The sequence below is a fragment of the Vigna angularis genome, chromosome 10 (genome assembly GCF_016808095.1).
Source record: "Vigna angularis cultivar LongXiaoDou No.4 chromosome 10, ASM1680809v1, whole genome shotgun sequence".
NCBI lineage: Eukaryota > Viridiplantae > Streptophyta > Magnoliopsida > Fabales > Fabaceae > Vigna > Vigna angularis.
Window position 1 is genome coordinate 24,643,757 of NC_068979.1, and position 16,854 is coordinate 24,660,610.

The following is a 16,854-nucleotide window of genomic DNA, read 5'->3' on the forward strand; positions in this document are numbered from 1 at the left end:
AAAGAAAATAAAAAATAAAAAAAATAGTGTCAAATGAATATAAGAAAAATTATGTGTATCAAAACATATTTTTCTTAGATTAATATTAATACACTTACTTTACCAAATTTGCAAATGTCTAAAAAAAACAAAAAACAATAGTTAAAGGAAGTAACCAAAACCAACCAACACTTGAATTTGTCGTTTTCTATTATCATTAGTCATAAACATTAAGCAATTGTGCTTATAATTAACACCCAACGAAATAGAAACTTCACCTACCACACCATAAGGTGGGTCCAATGCGTGATGAAACGACAGCAAAACCCCATTAGCTGGTTAATAATAGGAGCTTACATTAAATACAAATTATAGAAGTATAGGTTGATGAATGTGCAATTATTCAATGATGATGTTTGTTTGATACAAGGTGGTTAATCATGGTACCATAGAATTGAAAAATGATCCTGCGAGTGACTATTTGATGATAATGTTTATAGCAGTTGGTACTTGTACAATGAAGACAAGCAGAGACACGGATCATAACAAAGGGAAAGGTAAACCAATTATCATAGACTCCAACACACCATTCAGATATATATAAAAACAAATGAGTGCAACAACAAACTAACCAAGTTCTTGTTCAGTCATATTCACATCAAATTAGCACATTATACAAGAAAATCCTCTTTCTTTCTTATACATGTCAATCCTCTCTGTTCGTTTTTAATTGTTCATCTTTGCTTCAAATTTTGTTTATAATTAACTGTCTAGAAGTTCAAGACCATATAAATTCTCCCTTGATCAATTATACTTTTTCTTTTGAAAAGTTCTAAGAGAAGTAAAAAGGAGTGAATGAATTGGAATTTGCATCTGAGTTCATTAATACAATAGTGTAAATATAGTCCAGTTTTATCTACTAATTATTTGGTGGATAATTTATTGTTTTTCACCTTTCCATTTAACTTCACATTCATCAATAAAATTTACTTTATTCTCAAAAAATAAAATTTATGATGATCGCATTAAGTTTACATGAAGAAAAATGAAAAATAGGTAAATACTCTCAAAAAAATCAACTAAAAAACTGTGATAGTGTCTCACCAAAAAGAAAAAAAATGCTGGCACTTGAATCATAGAGAAATTTGAAGACCTTTTTAATAGCACACAAAATTTTCTAGTGGTAAAAAATTTAAGATTTATAACTGTAAAGAAAAACCTATTTTCATTGAAATAAGGACAAAAAAAATGCTTTTGGATACTCTATTTCACCAGACTGCTCTTTGATGTAAGAGAAACACTTGATATTTTATTGCAAATATAGAAGAAAAGATGAAAATTGACACTTTTATTGCATATAGAGAAGACATATTATTGTAAGTGATTTTCTGTTTAAAAAAAATTATGTAAGCTAATGTTTTCATTGGTTTGTGAAACTAATCCTTAAACGTCACATATATATACTAAATAAGAAACAGAGGGAGAGGAGAATATGCTTGATTTTCTACAAACATGCCCAACAATAGTAAGTGTTGAAAATATCACATTCACAAGTAAGATAACGAGTATAAAAGTAAAAGACAACCTTTAGGAACAGTTTTTTGAATTAAGTTAGAAACAAAATTCAAATTTTAAGAAGTTACCTGTTTCAATGTAAGCTTCGAGAATATAAAGAGGGGCACTTTACATGATGATCAAAGCATACATAGCCTCCAACTCAACCATTTTTGCAATACACATGATCAATGCATGTTGAACTAACACTGATTTTGTAAGGACACACATGTGTGTAGATAGATTCTACACAGCGAAGCTTCTCAGTTAGTCACAAGACTTTTGTCACATTTAGTCACAAGACTTCTGTGTTGAAACCTGCAACTCTAGTGAAGAACCTGAATATGGCTAATATATTTTCCAAGCTATGAAGATGATGGTAGGCTAAGAGGTTCAAAGACACGCTTTGATTGATACTACTTGTAAGCTACTCCATATGCATGGGGGTTTATAAATGTAGCACTAGACAAGAATGCCATGTTAAGCTCAACATCTGAAAATCCGGCCCTGGATATATTGTTTCCGGTTTCCCTAGAAAGGTGACACCCATCTGCAAGTGTCCGTTGCAGAGGATCAAGAACTCTCTGTATAAATTTGAGAAAAGTTCCATCTGCATGTGTCCATGGAAACACAAAAAATTAACCAAAATTAAGCTATTTACTAAGTTCACTAGTCCGTTTAAAAGTTCCGTTTCACCTTTTGCAGCCACATGTTCTACAAACACATAAAGTCCACCAGGTCGCAGCACCCTCATTACTTCTGCATGCAAAAGTGCCAATGATTTGGATGATAAACTTGAATTTTAAAAATGCTACACAAAAATGAATCCTGAATGTTTAGCCAAAATTATGTCGAAGTTCCACTACCGATAAAACTAATTTTAAATATATAATAATATACAAATATTATCTTCCAAGGTAGTTTTGTAAGTTTAAGTTAGGCTTAAAGTCTTTTTCTTAACATGAGATCAAAGTCATGTGTTAGATTTGAAATTTCTGTGGCCTCTAAATACTTTTTAAAAAACTGAAAGCAACATGATAAACAGGTTTAATGTGAAAATTTATACATCAGAAAATTGTTGAGTTGATAAGATCAATTTCCCACTGTACAGTCTAATTTTGTAATCTACGTATTATGACTGTTTTATCATGTAACTAAAGTTTTCATGATATTTATAATTGTTATTTGCTACATACACAACAATCCATGGTTCTTTATCTAATAGCTTAAGCTCTTGCTTATGGTATTACTGTACAACCAAGTGATCTAGAGTATTGATCCTCATCGTCCACATTCTTATGACAAAAAAGGTTGAAATATAGAATAGGATGGGTGGACCTGCAAATTTACCATGCGTCATGCCTAAAGAGTTCTTAAAGATGTTAATTAAAACCATCATGTACTATCATCCATCATGTAAAACACGCTGCCTTTTTTTCATTCTTCTCTCTGTCAAGCATGCAACAAAACAAACTTTCTTTTCTCTCTCCAGGTTCTGCTCTAATTTCTCTGCTCTCATTCCTCCAAATCTCATCTTTCCAAAATCTGATCACACCTTGTAGTAGATGAGGAGCTAAGGGTTATTTTCAATCCGTCAGTTTTTCAATTAAAGTTTGTTTGTTCTAAATTTTATTTTTCTCTTTTCTTTTGGAATTGTCATCAATCTTGATGGGTTAGTTGAGAAAAGTGATACCCTAAATTTGGTTAAGCTTATATTGAATATATGTTATGTTTGGATACTTTGCTCCAGGTCTCTAGATTTTGAGTGATTCTCGTGCTAGAATTGAAAATTACTTGAGAGCAAAGAATTACAAGAGAAGCTATTGCTGTTTTTTTATAGCACCTTAGGGTAGATGATTTGGAGGTAGTGATTTGGTCACAATGTATTGATTTCTATGCAAGCATTACAATAGGGTTAATTAAGAAAAGTGATCCTCTAAATTTAGCTAAACTTATACTGAAATTTTTGTTATGTTTGGATACTTTGCTCTAGATATTGAGTTATTCTCTTGTTTCAACTAAAAATTACTTGAGAGCAAGGAATTACAAGTAATAGAAGCTATTTCTGTTTTTCATAGCACCTTAGGATAGATGATTTGGAGGTGGTGACTTGGTCACAATACACCCAAAAAGAAGCGAGTTATGTTTAAATAAAATTTGGAGATGGAAATATTCTTTCGTTTCTCTCTGGTAAAGTAAGACTAAACTCGTGAGCTTATTATCCTAGGTCAGAACAAATTGATAAGAGTTCCTTTTTTCACCCATCCATGTCGGCCCTGTGTGACGACATGGATAGGGTGAAAAAAGGAAAGATAGAAATGAGGTTTCTCGTGCTTTTGGAATAGTGGATCCTGGCAGGAGGCCCGCACGACATGCTATTATCTCAATGGTAGAGCACACCCTTGACAATTGCGTTGTTGTGCCTGGACTATGAGAGCTCTCAGCCACATGGATAGTTTAATATGCTCATAGACATCTAACCCTACGATGTGGATCATCCAAGACACATTAGTATGGCATACTTCTCCTGTTTGAACCGGGGTTTGAAACCAAACTTATCCTAAGAGGACAGATGGTGATTTTATGCAAGGATTATGGTTTATTTGAACACAATTTGAATGTTGAAATTTAATGAGAATGTTCTGAGTTTTTGGTTAAATGAGGATTGTTTTAGACTACTTTGAATTCAACAAGTATTGACATATTTCCTTTTTTAGTACAATAAAACAAATTACAGTCTTGATACAAAAACTTTAATTTTGTTTGAACTTAGTTAATGGTTAAGGTAATTGAACACATATTTGATCTTTAGTAATCATTACATTTGTTTATTAAAGCAAAAATTAACGTTAATATACAATTAACCTTGAAAGAACTTGTTAGGTTCCTGGGTTTGGAACCTAACAAGAACACACTCAAAAGATAGAAACAGTAATGGAAGAATGGGTTTTCTGTATTATTCACAGTAAAAGAATCTTCTTTACAAAGAATGGGTTGGGAGCATAACCTCCCTGGTTGAGAGCATAACCTCTCTCTACAGGCTAAAGACCTGACTTTACACAAAATACACTTGATGCCCTCTACAACGTTACAAGAGCTCTATTTATAGCAGCTCTGACTCGCTCCCCCTTTTACAACCGACACCCCCATACCCTTAACTTCTAAACCCAATCTATCCTATTATCCTATATCCTAACATTACATCCCGCTGCAGAACAACCTTGTCCTCAAGGTTGGAGCCGAGAAACTTGATTCTTGGCTCCTCTACATCATCTTGTTATCATATGAAGGGAATCCACTGGCTACTGCCCACCAATTTAGGTCTGGAGGCTTGGGTGGTGGTCGAAATAAGAGACAAAATTTATGGGACCATCTTCGCATCTTCATTATTTCCTTGAAGGTGAGGAGCTTCATATTCTTCCTTGTAAAATAACTTCTTTTACCGCTCGGCTCTCTTTCCCATGCCTTTCTACCGTTCGGTTCTTGCCGTTCTCTTGCGCTCGGGTCCGACAGTCCTCTACCGTACGGTTCTGGCAGTCTTCGACCGTTCGGTTCCTTCAGTCCTCTCGGGTTCGCAGCTTGTAGTGCTAGCTCGTTCGGTTTCGGCCGTCCTGTCACGTTCGGCTTCGTTAGTCCTCTCCTGTTGGGTTCTAGCAGTTCTCTACCGTTCGGGTCCATCAGTCCCCTTCCGTGCGAATCTGACAGATTCCGGTTGTTCAGTACTGACCCCACACTCTCGACGACTCCCGATCTGCCTAGGTGATTGGCCTCGAATTGCTCGGCAACCCCCGATCTGCCTGGGTAATTGGCCTCGGACAGTGTCACCTCTTCGCTCGGTCGTCCCCAAGACGACTGGTCTTCAATCCCGTTCCCATTCCCTACCTTTTCGCCTCCCTGGAATTCTTCAACATCCTTTGCAATCCGCATCGCCACCGTCCCCGTCTGTTTCGATGCTGCCAAACGCTCAACATAGGTTCCAAATCTTATCACCAGGGCTTCCTTCAAATCATCCCATGAACGATTCTTGGCTTTCTCCTTCCAGGGCTCTGAACCAGTAGCCCGCGCTGCCCTCCATGCTTATGTCTGCAAACCGCACTTTCTCCTCCTTCGCTACTCCTTGAAGCTCGAAAACCCTCTCCACCCTATTGATCCAGTTTAACGGGTCCAACCCTTCGAAAGCGGTTAATTCAACCCTTTTCCGCCATTGATTATGCACCTCCTGGTGATCGCCACCGTGATCGTGGGTTTGGGTCCCACCGTGATCGCCACCCACTCTCCTTCCAATATCCTCCTCGCACCTTGCTGGTTCTCGTTTACTGAAGCCTGTCGCTGGTTCCCGTTTACGGAAGCCTGACTTCCACCTGATTGTCCTTCGTTGTTGTGAGCCCGCGCCCCCATCATCCTCATTAGTTCTTGCAAGTCCCGGCGCACTGCGGCAGATTCCGCCTTCATCCCTTCCATTGTAATCTTCAGAGCCTCCAATCGTCCCTCTGTGCTTCCCTCCATCTTCGATTTGCCCCCAATTTGGATCCGGCAGTTTCTTGATTACTTCTTGATCCCTTCTTGACTCTCTGGATGATCCGGCCGCTTCCCGAAACGGTAGGTCGGACCAATTTGTTAGGTTCCTGGGTTTGGAACCTAACAAGAACACACTCAGAAGATAGAAACAGTAATGGAAGAATGAGTTTTTTGTATTATTCACAGTAAAAGAATCCTCTTTACAAAGAATGGGTTGGGAGCATAACCTCCCTGGTTGAGAGCATAACCTCTCTCTACAAGCTAAAGACCTGACTTTACACAAAATACACTCGATGCCCTCTACAGAGTTACAAAAGCTCTATTTATACCAGCTCTGACCCGCTCCCCCTTTTACAACCGACACCCCCATACCCTTAACTTCTAAACCCAATCTATCCTATTATCCTATATCCTAACAGAACTACTAAGAATTTTAATTTACAAGCCAAACAGTAAATGTTCCTTCAAGGTTAGTTGCATAATTTTCTATTTAATAAACACACGTGACAATTACTAAAGATCATACATATGTTCACTTACCTTAAATATTAATGGAGTTTAAACAAAATTAACGAAATTAAAGATTTTGTACTATGATTGTAATTTTTTCTTATTATACTAAAAAATAAATATGTCAATATTTGTTGTATTGAACCAATTATATACCTATTAATTATAATAAAATGAACATAATATTCATATTTTACTAGTTAACAATCCATCATGAAATTTACATTTATTCCATTATATGGATTAATATACATTTAGCTAGAAAGTGAAGGACATTCACTTCGTAGTTATCTGCATAGCATTAGAGGCACTATAATATAACTACGTAGTGAACAGTGTCAATATCTTTTATTAGTCAGCATAATTGTAGGTTTCTGGGATTGATTATTGACTACAGGATGATGAATGTGTATCTTCAAAGGTGAAGGAATGCAGAAATTACGATTCTAATGACCTTTTACATTCAGAAACTGCCATGATTTGTAATTCCACTTATTTTCTGCCTCTTTACAAAGTTGAAAGAAATATAATGTAATGCTGTAAACCAACAACTGCTATGTCCAACTGTTAGGACTTGGAAAATATATGAAAGGAGAAAGAGAGTAGAGAAATAAGGGAGTGTACCTAACTGCTGAGTAGTTAAGGGGGGCGGGAAAGGTGTCTATATAAGAGACCTTTTTTGTAGTTTTGAGTAGTTAGTTACTACATTCATTGTACAGACCGGTTTTAAACCTCGTGAGGGAGGTTAAGCTTCCGGGATTCTTGATTGTATTCTTTGTTTATTTGTTGTAAATACAATACGTTTCTTTTACTCATTCTTGTTTTGCGATTCTTGGAACTTACTGGTGAGAGAGTGTTAGGTCTCTAACTGAGATACCTAACACCAACTTTCTAACAAAGCATTCAATATCAAAAAATGTAAATTGTTTCAATATGGAAACAAACTACACTGCAGCACCAAATCCCAAGGGAACAAAAAATATTTGAACTAAAAGCACTGAAGACTCTAAAAGTTTCATTACCTTTCAGTGTCATATCAACATCTTTAACAGAACACAATACCAGTGTTCCAACAACTGCATCAACAGAAGCATCACTTAATGGTATGGCCTCACCGACCTAAACATAACAAACTTTAAAACTTGAAGATCAATTAACACAAGAAGAAACAGACACTAGATTTAATAAAACAACAATCTAGGGAAAGGTGATTCTTCTAGGAATAACTTCAAATTGGCACAGTGCATGTTCTACTGATTATTATATTAGGTCTACGATGCACAGATACAATATTCATATCTAATAATAACCATACGACCATTTTTAAAATATGAGATTCAATACTTGCAGAATAGAATAAAATATGTAAAAGAATACATAAAACATAATAGATATGTAGTCACAATTCTGTAAATGTAAATTAAGCGCCTACTTTTCAAAGTACTAAAAACAAATAAAAATTACTATCATAAATTACTGCCTAATACCTAAAAACAGAAATAGTATCATTCCTCAAGCCCTTCTTCAGCACCATCCATAAAGGTATAAATTCCATTTCCAGTTAATCTAGAGATAAGGCTTCTAATTTTCCATTTATACATGCTCATATGCCTCATACAATTGTATTAGATTTTCATAACTTTTTTTAAAGGCTTAGGTACTTCATATATAAGTATATTGAAGTGTCTGATATGTATCTGTTGTCAGATACACAAAGCAAATGCAACTATCTACTAGGCTATGAAATTACAGTTCTGACACGGAATAATGACATTACCTCATCATCCACATTTAGCTTAAACCAGATAGAGCCTATTCTCCACAAGCATTGAAAAGCATCTCAAAGAAAGTTTCTTTGCACTGTATTCTAGTAATTAAAGGTTTTGACTAGTAAGCATGGCATGGTTTCTATTCCCATTTTAAAGGGAGGCTTCAAACTAGTAAGAATATCATACATACAGCTTGTATGAACTCAAAATTTGAAGGAGGCAGTCCAGCTGACGAAGCAGAGGATCGAGCATACTTTTCCATCTTTGGGTTTGGATCAATGCCAACGACCTCTACATCAGAACCACTAGCATAATAACTGAGGTTGGGACCAGTTCCAATGCCAATCTCCAAGATTCTTAGACCCTTCCCCTTCAAGTTACTGAAGATTTGAGACTTGTACGTTGCAACCTTACAAGCAATCGCCTCAAACTTAAACTCAGTGCAATAACAACAACAAAAACATAGCACCGCCCAAAACAAAATTATATAAATAAAACTCCAAACAACCCCCGTAAAAATGAAGAATGTACAAAACACCTCAGCTTCGTAAGACTCGGTAGCCGAATTCATAACCCCAGCATAGAACTCCTCGTACCAATCAGGTCTTGGTGGGTGAAACTTTTTAAGTAAAGCCTACAAACACAAAAACAAAGTAAAATTATAAAAGAATTTTTTTTTTCAAATTACGTCAAGAGAAGCATAATCTTTCGCTAGAATTTGAACCCAAGTTCTGATATTTTCTGTTTTCTGTTATCTGGGTAGGTGGCAAAAGCCCAAATACCGTGTAATCAGAATATGGGCCGGTGGCTACGGAAGGTTGAACAGGAAACAAGGTAGTTCCCAATGTTGTAGCTTCAATGAAGTGTCTTCTTCCACAAAAGCATGGTTTGTTGGTGGGTTCCGGTGAGTCATGGGAGAGAAACTCGGCGCTGAGTTTGCTTGGCGCGCCCGAGTTGAACCGTGTCTGAAACTTACGCTTATTGGCGGTTTCATTGATGGAGCAGATGGAAGCTTTGAGTGAGAGGGAAAGCAAGGATATTGCAGCACAATGAACACTCATTTTCGTACTTCAATACTAAAAACACTGAAATCAATTCATATATAATATAATAAATTAGAAAAGTTAATTAATATATTTATTTTTACCAAGAGAAAAGTATTTTGATTGTCAAAATTTGTATTTGTTAATTTAAATGTTAGACGAAAACTTGTTTTAGATACTAATGAGAAACATATTAAATAAAAAATAATTGTTTATTGCTATACATTTTAAAATTTATATGTAAATTTCTTTTTAGTTTCTATAAAAAAATTGGTATTTGTAAGGTAAATTTGTAACATTCTATTTAATATAGTTTAAAACTATTAAATAAAATACTACATAGATGATATCTCATAAGTTGCTAAATGTAAATATATAACTAAACTATTATATTTATCCAAAATAATCATGTATAAATATAATGTTATACATCTATTAATCAAGGAACTAAATGCTCACCATAAATGTTACAAAATTTTTTAAAATATAGAAGTTGAACGTAACTCCTATGACCTATCTGTATGCTTGCATCAACACCTCTCACTTGGATAATCATCACATGATTCTTCATCTCTTCACATCGATAAAGGTAATCATCATAAAAGTAGAAAAATAAACATAAGCATGAGAGAAAGTAAGCTAAATTATAAAAGAAACAAGCATGCAACAGATAAATTAATTTCATCATGATTGATACATTCATATAATAATCAAACATACAATTATAGACTCTATAAGTTCAATTATTCGGATACATGCATTTAATGTCAAAATCACTCGACACATACGTTTATGGTTTATAGAGTCATTGTCAAATGAGTTTCACTTTATCACTCGCAAGGTTAATCCCCTTCATGCTTAAGCATATTATCTTACCTTCAGAGATCTCTTACTACTCTCAACATATAACTCATTCTACTCTACATGAGTCTAAATGGTTATTAGAATGTTAGGATATTTTCTTACTCGAATCCTTACATCAATGCATACACTAAAGAAACATCACCATAGAATCTCCTTATGAGACTTCTGAAATTACACCAAACTCATACATTCCTCCATAAAACATGATTTCCACATCAAGTTCCTAATACCAAATAATCACTCATATTTATATTCATCCATATTAATTGATATCATATTCATGATCAATTACAACCAACATATATTTTCATACATGTTCATATCCATTAATATTTTCATATTAATTTATATCCTTTCTAGAATATGTCTTTGGGTATGGTAAAGGATTCACAATCTGTTTTCCTTTTTGGCTCTCTTCAATTTTTTTATTTTTATCTTTCTGCTCTTCCACTTCTTCTTCTTTATCTTTCTGTTCCTCATTTAACTTTTCCTCTTGATCTTCTTGCCTCACAACTACACTGTCTAACACTTTACCACTCCTTGTTGTTATAGCTTTATAGTGCTCTTTTGGATTTGGTTCAGTGTTAGCTCCAAATGTATTTACAGGCTTCTCTTCCAGTTTCTTGGCCAACTGACCCATTTGAACTTCTAAATTTCTTAGAGATGCATCTGTGCTCTTTTGATTTGATATGGACATCTGCATAAATTGTTGAAGAGTTTCTTCCAGTTTTGATGTCCTATCAGAAAGAGTGGGTTGTTGTTGAAACTGTGGAGGTGGTCTACTGGAACTAGCCTGACCCATGCTAGGATGAGGTCTCCATCCTTGATTATAATTTCCATAATTGCCTTGACGGCTTTGATTTCCCATGTAATTGACCTCTTCCTTAGCATTGGTGAGAATAACACACTGTCCATTTTGGTGCTCTCCACCACACAGTTCACACCCTTGCACAGTATGTTGTGCCTGTGATACATTTTGGATTTGTAGTTGTGATACCTTTTTCATCAGAGACTCAAGTTGTTGAGTCATAATTTTATTTTGGGCTAATAAGGCATCTTGGGATTGCAACTCCAACATTCCCCTCTTTTGATTTTGTCCTCTCTCACTTTGAACATCATTGTCACTAGATGCCATATTTTCAATAATTTCATGAGCTTCATCAGGTGTCTTCCACCTAATGTTACCTCCTGCTGAGGCATCTAGCATCAATTTTGTGTGAGATTTTAAACCTCCTAAGAACAGGTTCAATTGAGTGGGGACATCAAATCCATGTATGGGAGTCTTTCTTAACAATCCCTTAAACCTATCCCATGTCTGACTCAAAGTCTCTTCAGGTTCCTGTTGGAAAGAGGATATATCTTGCTTGCCTTTGTTTATTTTTTATTGAGGGAAATACTTCTGCAAAAACTTTGACACAACGTCATCCCAACCTGTCAGACTTCCCTCAGGAAAAGAATTTAACCATTTCTTGGCATTTCCTGCCAAGGAAAATGGAAAAAGACTAAGTCTGATTGTCTCCTCTGACACATTCAACATTTTAACAGTGTTGCAATATTCATTAAAAGTTGTCAGATGATCGTAGGGATTTTCATGTGACAATCCTGAAAACTGATTACTTTGAACAAGGTGTATCAATGCTGGCTTCATTTCCATGTTAGCCGCGATTACCACAGGTCTGGCTATACTGTTGAAAGATGTAGGTATAGACACTGAAGCATAATCTTCCAACGTACGCCTTCCTTGTTCATTTTCCCTGTTTCCCTCCATCTTTTTACCCTCTTGGTCATATGAAGAAAAAGCGTTTGAGGATAAGCTGGATTCTCTAGCTTCTTTTTTTCTATTTTCTCGTCTACGCCTACTATTATTTCTACAGGCTGTCCTTTCAATCTCAGAATCAAACAATAAATTCTCAGATTTTGTTCTGCATGGCATGCAGAACAAAAATCTCCAATGACCAACCCAAGAAATAACAACAGGAACAAAACACAATATATACAGATACACAGAAAACTAAAACAATGAATTTACGGAGATGGGAACAAAATTGAAATTGATAAACAACTAATTGAAATAACAAAACAATCAAATTCCCTTGCAACGGCGCCAAAAACTTGATAATTTTTTGGCAAATATACCAAATCGTTACAAGTAATACAGTGATAAGTAAAGTATCGTTCTCCTCAGGGAATTTGTGTTACGTTATTCAATTAAAATTTATTTATCAAAATCAATTGAACAGCAAAATATAAGTGAATTAATAGTTTCAAACTAGATGATAATTTAAAATTGAAATTAAAATTTAAAGAAAGCTTCATTGGAATTGACTTCATGACCACATTACAGTAACTATTCTGAGCAATATAACTTGCGTTCAAACATCAAAATCACAGTATCTTGGTTTAATTCCTTAAAACAAGTTCTAAAGAATTATGTTTAATTATTAATTCCTTAAGTAATTAAACATAAACTTTGCATTAAGAATTGATGTTATTGATGACCAGGAGAACTGAAACTATTCCTAGCATCTTTCCTTCTGGTTGCTTTTCTTGCGTTAATACTCAAATTTACTTCCCAGTACAATTTGAATATAAAAACAAGTATATTTTACTTCCGTAAAATAAAATAAAAAGTAAACAAGAAAAGCATATGAACACAATTTATATTGAACAGGAAATATTACATCAAATGTCAGCCATTACAGTCAATTCCAACGAATAAAAGTTTAGCCTATCTTAGACATCACAAACATACTCATCTCCGTAATTCCTTGCATGATGTGCAATCTTCATGTCTTCAGAGAGGTCTCCTCGTTCTCCAGAGCAGTTCTCCAGTCTTTTCTCTCTATTTTCGTGTGTTAGAAGATGCCTTTTGCCTTTCTGTCACGTCTTTAAAAACCAATAACTTCATTAATTCGCACAGCGCACAAGTGTGTGTGCGCTATGCGAATTTCACGTAACTGCTGCCTTTCAACTGATGTTATTCGCACAGCGCACAGGTAATGGTGCGCTATGCGAATTTATATATCCTGGCAGTGCGAGTTTTGGCTTGCGCTATGCGAGAACTGGCTGACAGAGTTCCAATTATACATCCTTTCCTGTACAATAATTTACACAAACAATCTACTACCTATTACACATTTCACTGAGTAACAACATAAATAATTAGAAGATTGAGATCATTTATAAGTGTAAAAACAACTCTTTTTCACACTTATCAGCTATGTAGTTTGATGAATACGTGGCACGTTTGAAGAGGTTGCACTGTGTAAATATTTTAAATAAATTAAAAGGACGTAAGTTAGGTGCAAATCCTCTAACCTGGTCAAAATCACTCTCTGATGATGATGGAATGACAACGTCATTGCATTTGCATCAGAGGGCTCAACCCCAATAATCCTCACCTTTGGATTAACCCTCTTCACATAACAATCACCGCAGAGCAAATAACTCCTTTTTCCAACAACTCCTTAGGAAGCTTTGCCATCATATTATAAGCTCCACGAATCTTAAATGAGAAAACGGGTTGCAAATCCTTTCTCTTGAGCCAAACCTTAACCCCGAGTTTCCTAGAAAGCTTTGGCGTCAATTGTAGAGAGGACTGAATTGCTACGTCGTAGACCTTCGAAGTGAGAATATTCGTCAAATAACTCAATGCATTCATTACGCCATCGCCACCACTATCAGATCGAGACCGGTGGGGAACCGCATCGACGTATCCCAGTGGGTACTGGAGGGAATCCGGCAAGACCCGGGGAAGCGGCGGAGCCACTAGCTGGGTATCTTTTTGCAAGTGAAGAGTTTCAATGCATGTGGGGGCCACGGTAAGATGAAGAGAAATATTATATTTTCTTCCTGTATAATGTAGATGTTGGAATCCAGAGAGTTAGAAGAGGTTCTTGATATTGGCATTTAATGGTTTTCGTGGTACCTACCTTGGGAGGGAAATCATAATATGGTTAATACCAAGTGCATGAAATTGTTGTTGTGCATATGCTGTTATGTCCCTTGTTGATAGGTAAAGTACGTAAATGATATTTTGGGATTGCATGGGTGGATTATAAGAATGGTGAAGGGTTACAGGCTACGGTTTTCGTTGTGCAGATTTTAAATTTTGGGTCTATAAAAAAGGTCTAGGGAAGCTAAAGTAGTTTTTTTTAAAGATATAAAGATTGATGAGAGAGGTGCAGAGGTTATCTAATGGTCATAGTTTTCTTGTTAATATGCAAGGATTCTTTGTTTTAGTTATATTGATGTCGTCCTAATAGTGAATATCTAGTTTTATGGGTTTCGAAAATTATATCATTTTTGAGTTATTATTGAGGGGAATAGTATATAGGGTGATATAGGATGGAATATGGACGAGGTGTATAAAACCGGTGCATTCCAGAGAAATATTATGTCTCTAATCAATACATCAATATCTCTCTCTTCAATCATTAAAATTCATTTACGCTTCTCTCTCTCTCTACATTTAATTCTTCAAACAACGTTTCTCTCTCTGCATATAATTCTTTCAATCCCGTATTCATCAAACTGCATAGTTCATTTAGGTTTAGCCACGATGGCATTTGCACTATTATTTTTTTAACGACATGAGCGAAAAGAACCAGATTGAACATTTTTTTAACGAAATATGAGCCTTACTCAACTTTTTAAAAAAGTAGAATCATTTTAAACTAAACTCCTAAAAAAAAGCAAATGATATATTAAACCATTATAATACTAGCTTTCTTTTGGACACAACATGCAAGGAGTTACATGCAAACAGATGGAACTGCATTATCTTTTCTGTTTTTGAGAAAAGGTTATTTAACATCGGTTATTATTATTTGACAATTTTTATAAAAATAAAATGATCTTAATCTTTTATATTTCCAAAAAAAAAAAGTGGTGAATGATATTGTCAAAAGGAGTAATTTTTTTATGTCAAATACCAATAATATTATTCCCAATAAGCTTCTAAATCCACGATCAAGCCGGAAGCACCATATAACTAAATCCAAGGGAGAAGGTGATAATTACTAGAACTCTCCAACTTCCACAATAACCAGAACTGGATTCAATGTTCTGTTGAAGAATCTCGTTCTTGTCGGAGTTCGAGAGTTGTATCTTTCGTTGCTGTGATGGCAGAATGTAAGGGTACATAACAGACTCATTCGAGAAAGAGTGGTCAAGTCCAAGTAAATGTCCAATCTCATGCATCGTCACACTCTCCAAGTCCAGAACATCATTCTCCCACGACAAGCTGTTGTTTTCACTGGGCAGCGCCCAGGATATGTTCCCATTGAGACGTATCTCCGCCGTCTTCACGTTAGACGGAGGTTCCTCCCTTATAAAGCTGAGACCATACACATCGGCGTCAACGACGTCATTGAGTATATAGAATCCAATCTTAATGTCAGCGTCATCGTCGTGAATGCCTGTCCGAACACTTTCGTTGCGTTGTCCGGGATATTACTTTTCGGAAGAAAACCGTACGTGAGGTTTTTCTTTTCGGACAACTGGTTACCGGCTTTGGGCCACGACACGTTTTCGGCGAAGTTGTAGGTGAAATTCACGTCGGGGACAGCACATCGGGGTTGTAAGATTAGTTGTAAGATTAGTTGTAATGTCTCGTTGTTTAGGTTGCCGGTAACTCGGAGATTGAAAGATTGCTGGTAGGTCTTGATGGCTGATACTGTTTGCTGGTCCAAAAAATCGTCGAATGTCTGAGAGGATTGAAGGTAGCCAAAGTTAGAAAAGTACTCTTTGATTCGAGACAAGCCTTTGATTTGCTGTAGTGTTTGGTTTTGTTGTGGAGGAGAAAAGTTTGGTATGGGTAAATTGTCAATAATCCGTTTAGGCGGTATTTTTCCCCTCAACCATTTGTATACGATTGGGGCAAATTTAGAAATAGGAAGACCCGCCTTCGCGAAAAGGGATTGGTGGAGAAGAAGAAGGAACAACAATAGGAACGCAGAAAGGTTTGATTTCATTTTGATAGATATGATTAGTTGTTCTTGGTGGATATGAACAGAGTTGGGAAATAATATATAGACGAAGGTGTGGGTGAGGGTTTCCAATTCGACCCTTTTGTTTTTGTTCATATCTGTAACCGTATTTGCTTCCAAGTTTTACCACAATTATTTATTCATTATTTATGATTCTTCAATTTTTTTTTAAATGATGAGATTATATTTGTTAAAAAAAATTATATATATTCATACGATTTTTCATAGAGAAACTTGTACTTTCCACAGGGACTTTATATAAGTGGATCACTAAAATGGACCTTTGATTTTAATATATCATTTATAAGTTTTTTCGAGAAAGAATGATTAGAAAAAGAGTAGTAGTAGCTTGACATGCACGGGGAAGTTACACTCACTTAACACGCTCATTTTTCATTTTTTCTTTCCAATTTTACTTTTAATAAATAAATAAAATAACAATTTTTTAATATATCTAAATTTTTTACATTTATTTAACATTTAACATTATATTTTTTATTTTTTATTTTTTTTTCTTAACATTTTACTTTTATATTATAGGTCAAATAAATATAGAAGCACGTTATTCTACCATTATTTTAAATAAAATCATCAGTATAGACCCACTGTCTATGGTATTATATGAAT

At 35.3% G+C, this 16,854-nt stretch overlaps 2 protein-coding genes and 1 pseudogene across 4 annotated transcripts; all 3 read right to left on the reverse strand.

Moving 5' to 3' along the window:
• Window positions 1–1,568: 1,568 nt before the first annotated feature.
• Window positions 1,569–9,408, reverse strand: LOC108334592 (uncharacterized). Of its 3 annotated transcripts, XM_017570457.2 has the most exons (6): window positions 9,113–9,408; window positions 8,869–8,964; window positions 8,521–8,739; window positions 7,584–7,680; window positions 2,230–2,292; window positions 1,569–2,143 (listed from the first exon to the last, which is right to left on the reverse strand). In XM_017570457.2, the coding sequence occupies exons 1-6, from the start codon at window positions 9,389–9,391 to the stop codon at window positions 1,950–1,952; spliced, it is 948 nt and encodes a 315-aa protein (XP_017425946.1). In that variant the 5' UTR covers window positions 9,392–9,408; the 3' UTR covers window positions 1,569–1,949. The 3 variants fall into 3 exon arrangements, 2 of the variants coding, with proteins under 2 accessions (XP_017425946.1, XP_052725812.1); XM_052869852.1 differs by having other exon boundaries at window positions 8,521–8,964; XR_008245799.1 differs by having other exon boundaries at window positions 2,068–2,143; window positions 7,584–7,637; window positions 8,521–8,964.
• A 983-nt stretch (window positions 9,409–10,391) lies between these two features.
• Window positions 10,392–12,005, reverse strand: LOC128194442 (uncharacterized). The gene is made up of 3 exons (XM_052870053.1): window positions 11,669–12,005; window positions 10,689–11,605; window positions 10,392–10,460 (listed from the first exon to the last, which is right to left on the reverse strand). Exons 1-3 carry the CDS (start codon window positions 12,003–12,005, stop codon window positions 10,392–10,394), a joined length of 1,323 nt encoding a protein of 440 aa, XP_052726013.1.
• A 1,650-nt stretch (window positions 12,006–13,655) lies between these two features.
• On the reverse strand, window positions 13,656–16,217 carry LOC128194443 (uncharacterized; annotated as a pseudogene).
• Between the last annotated feature and the right edge of the window lie 637 nt (window positions 16,218–16,854).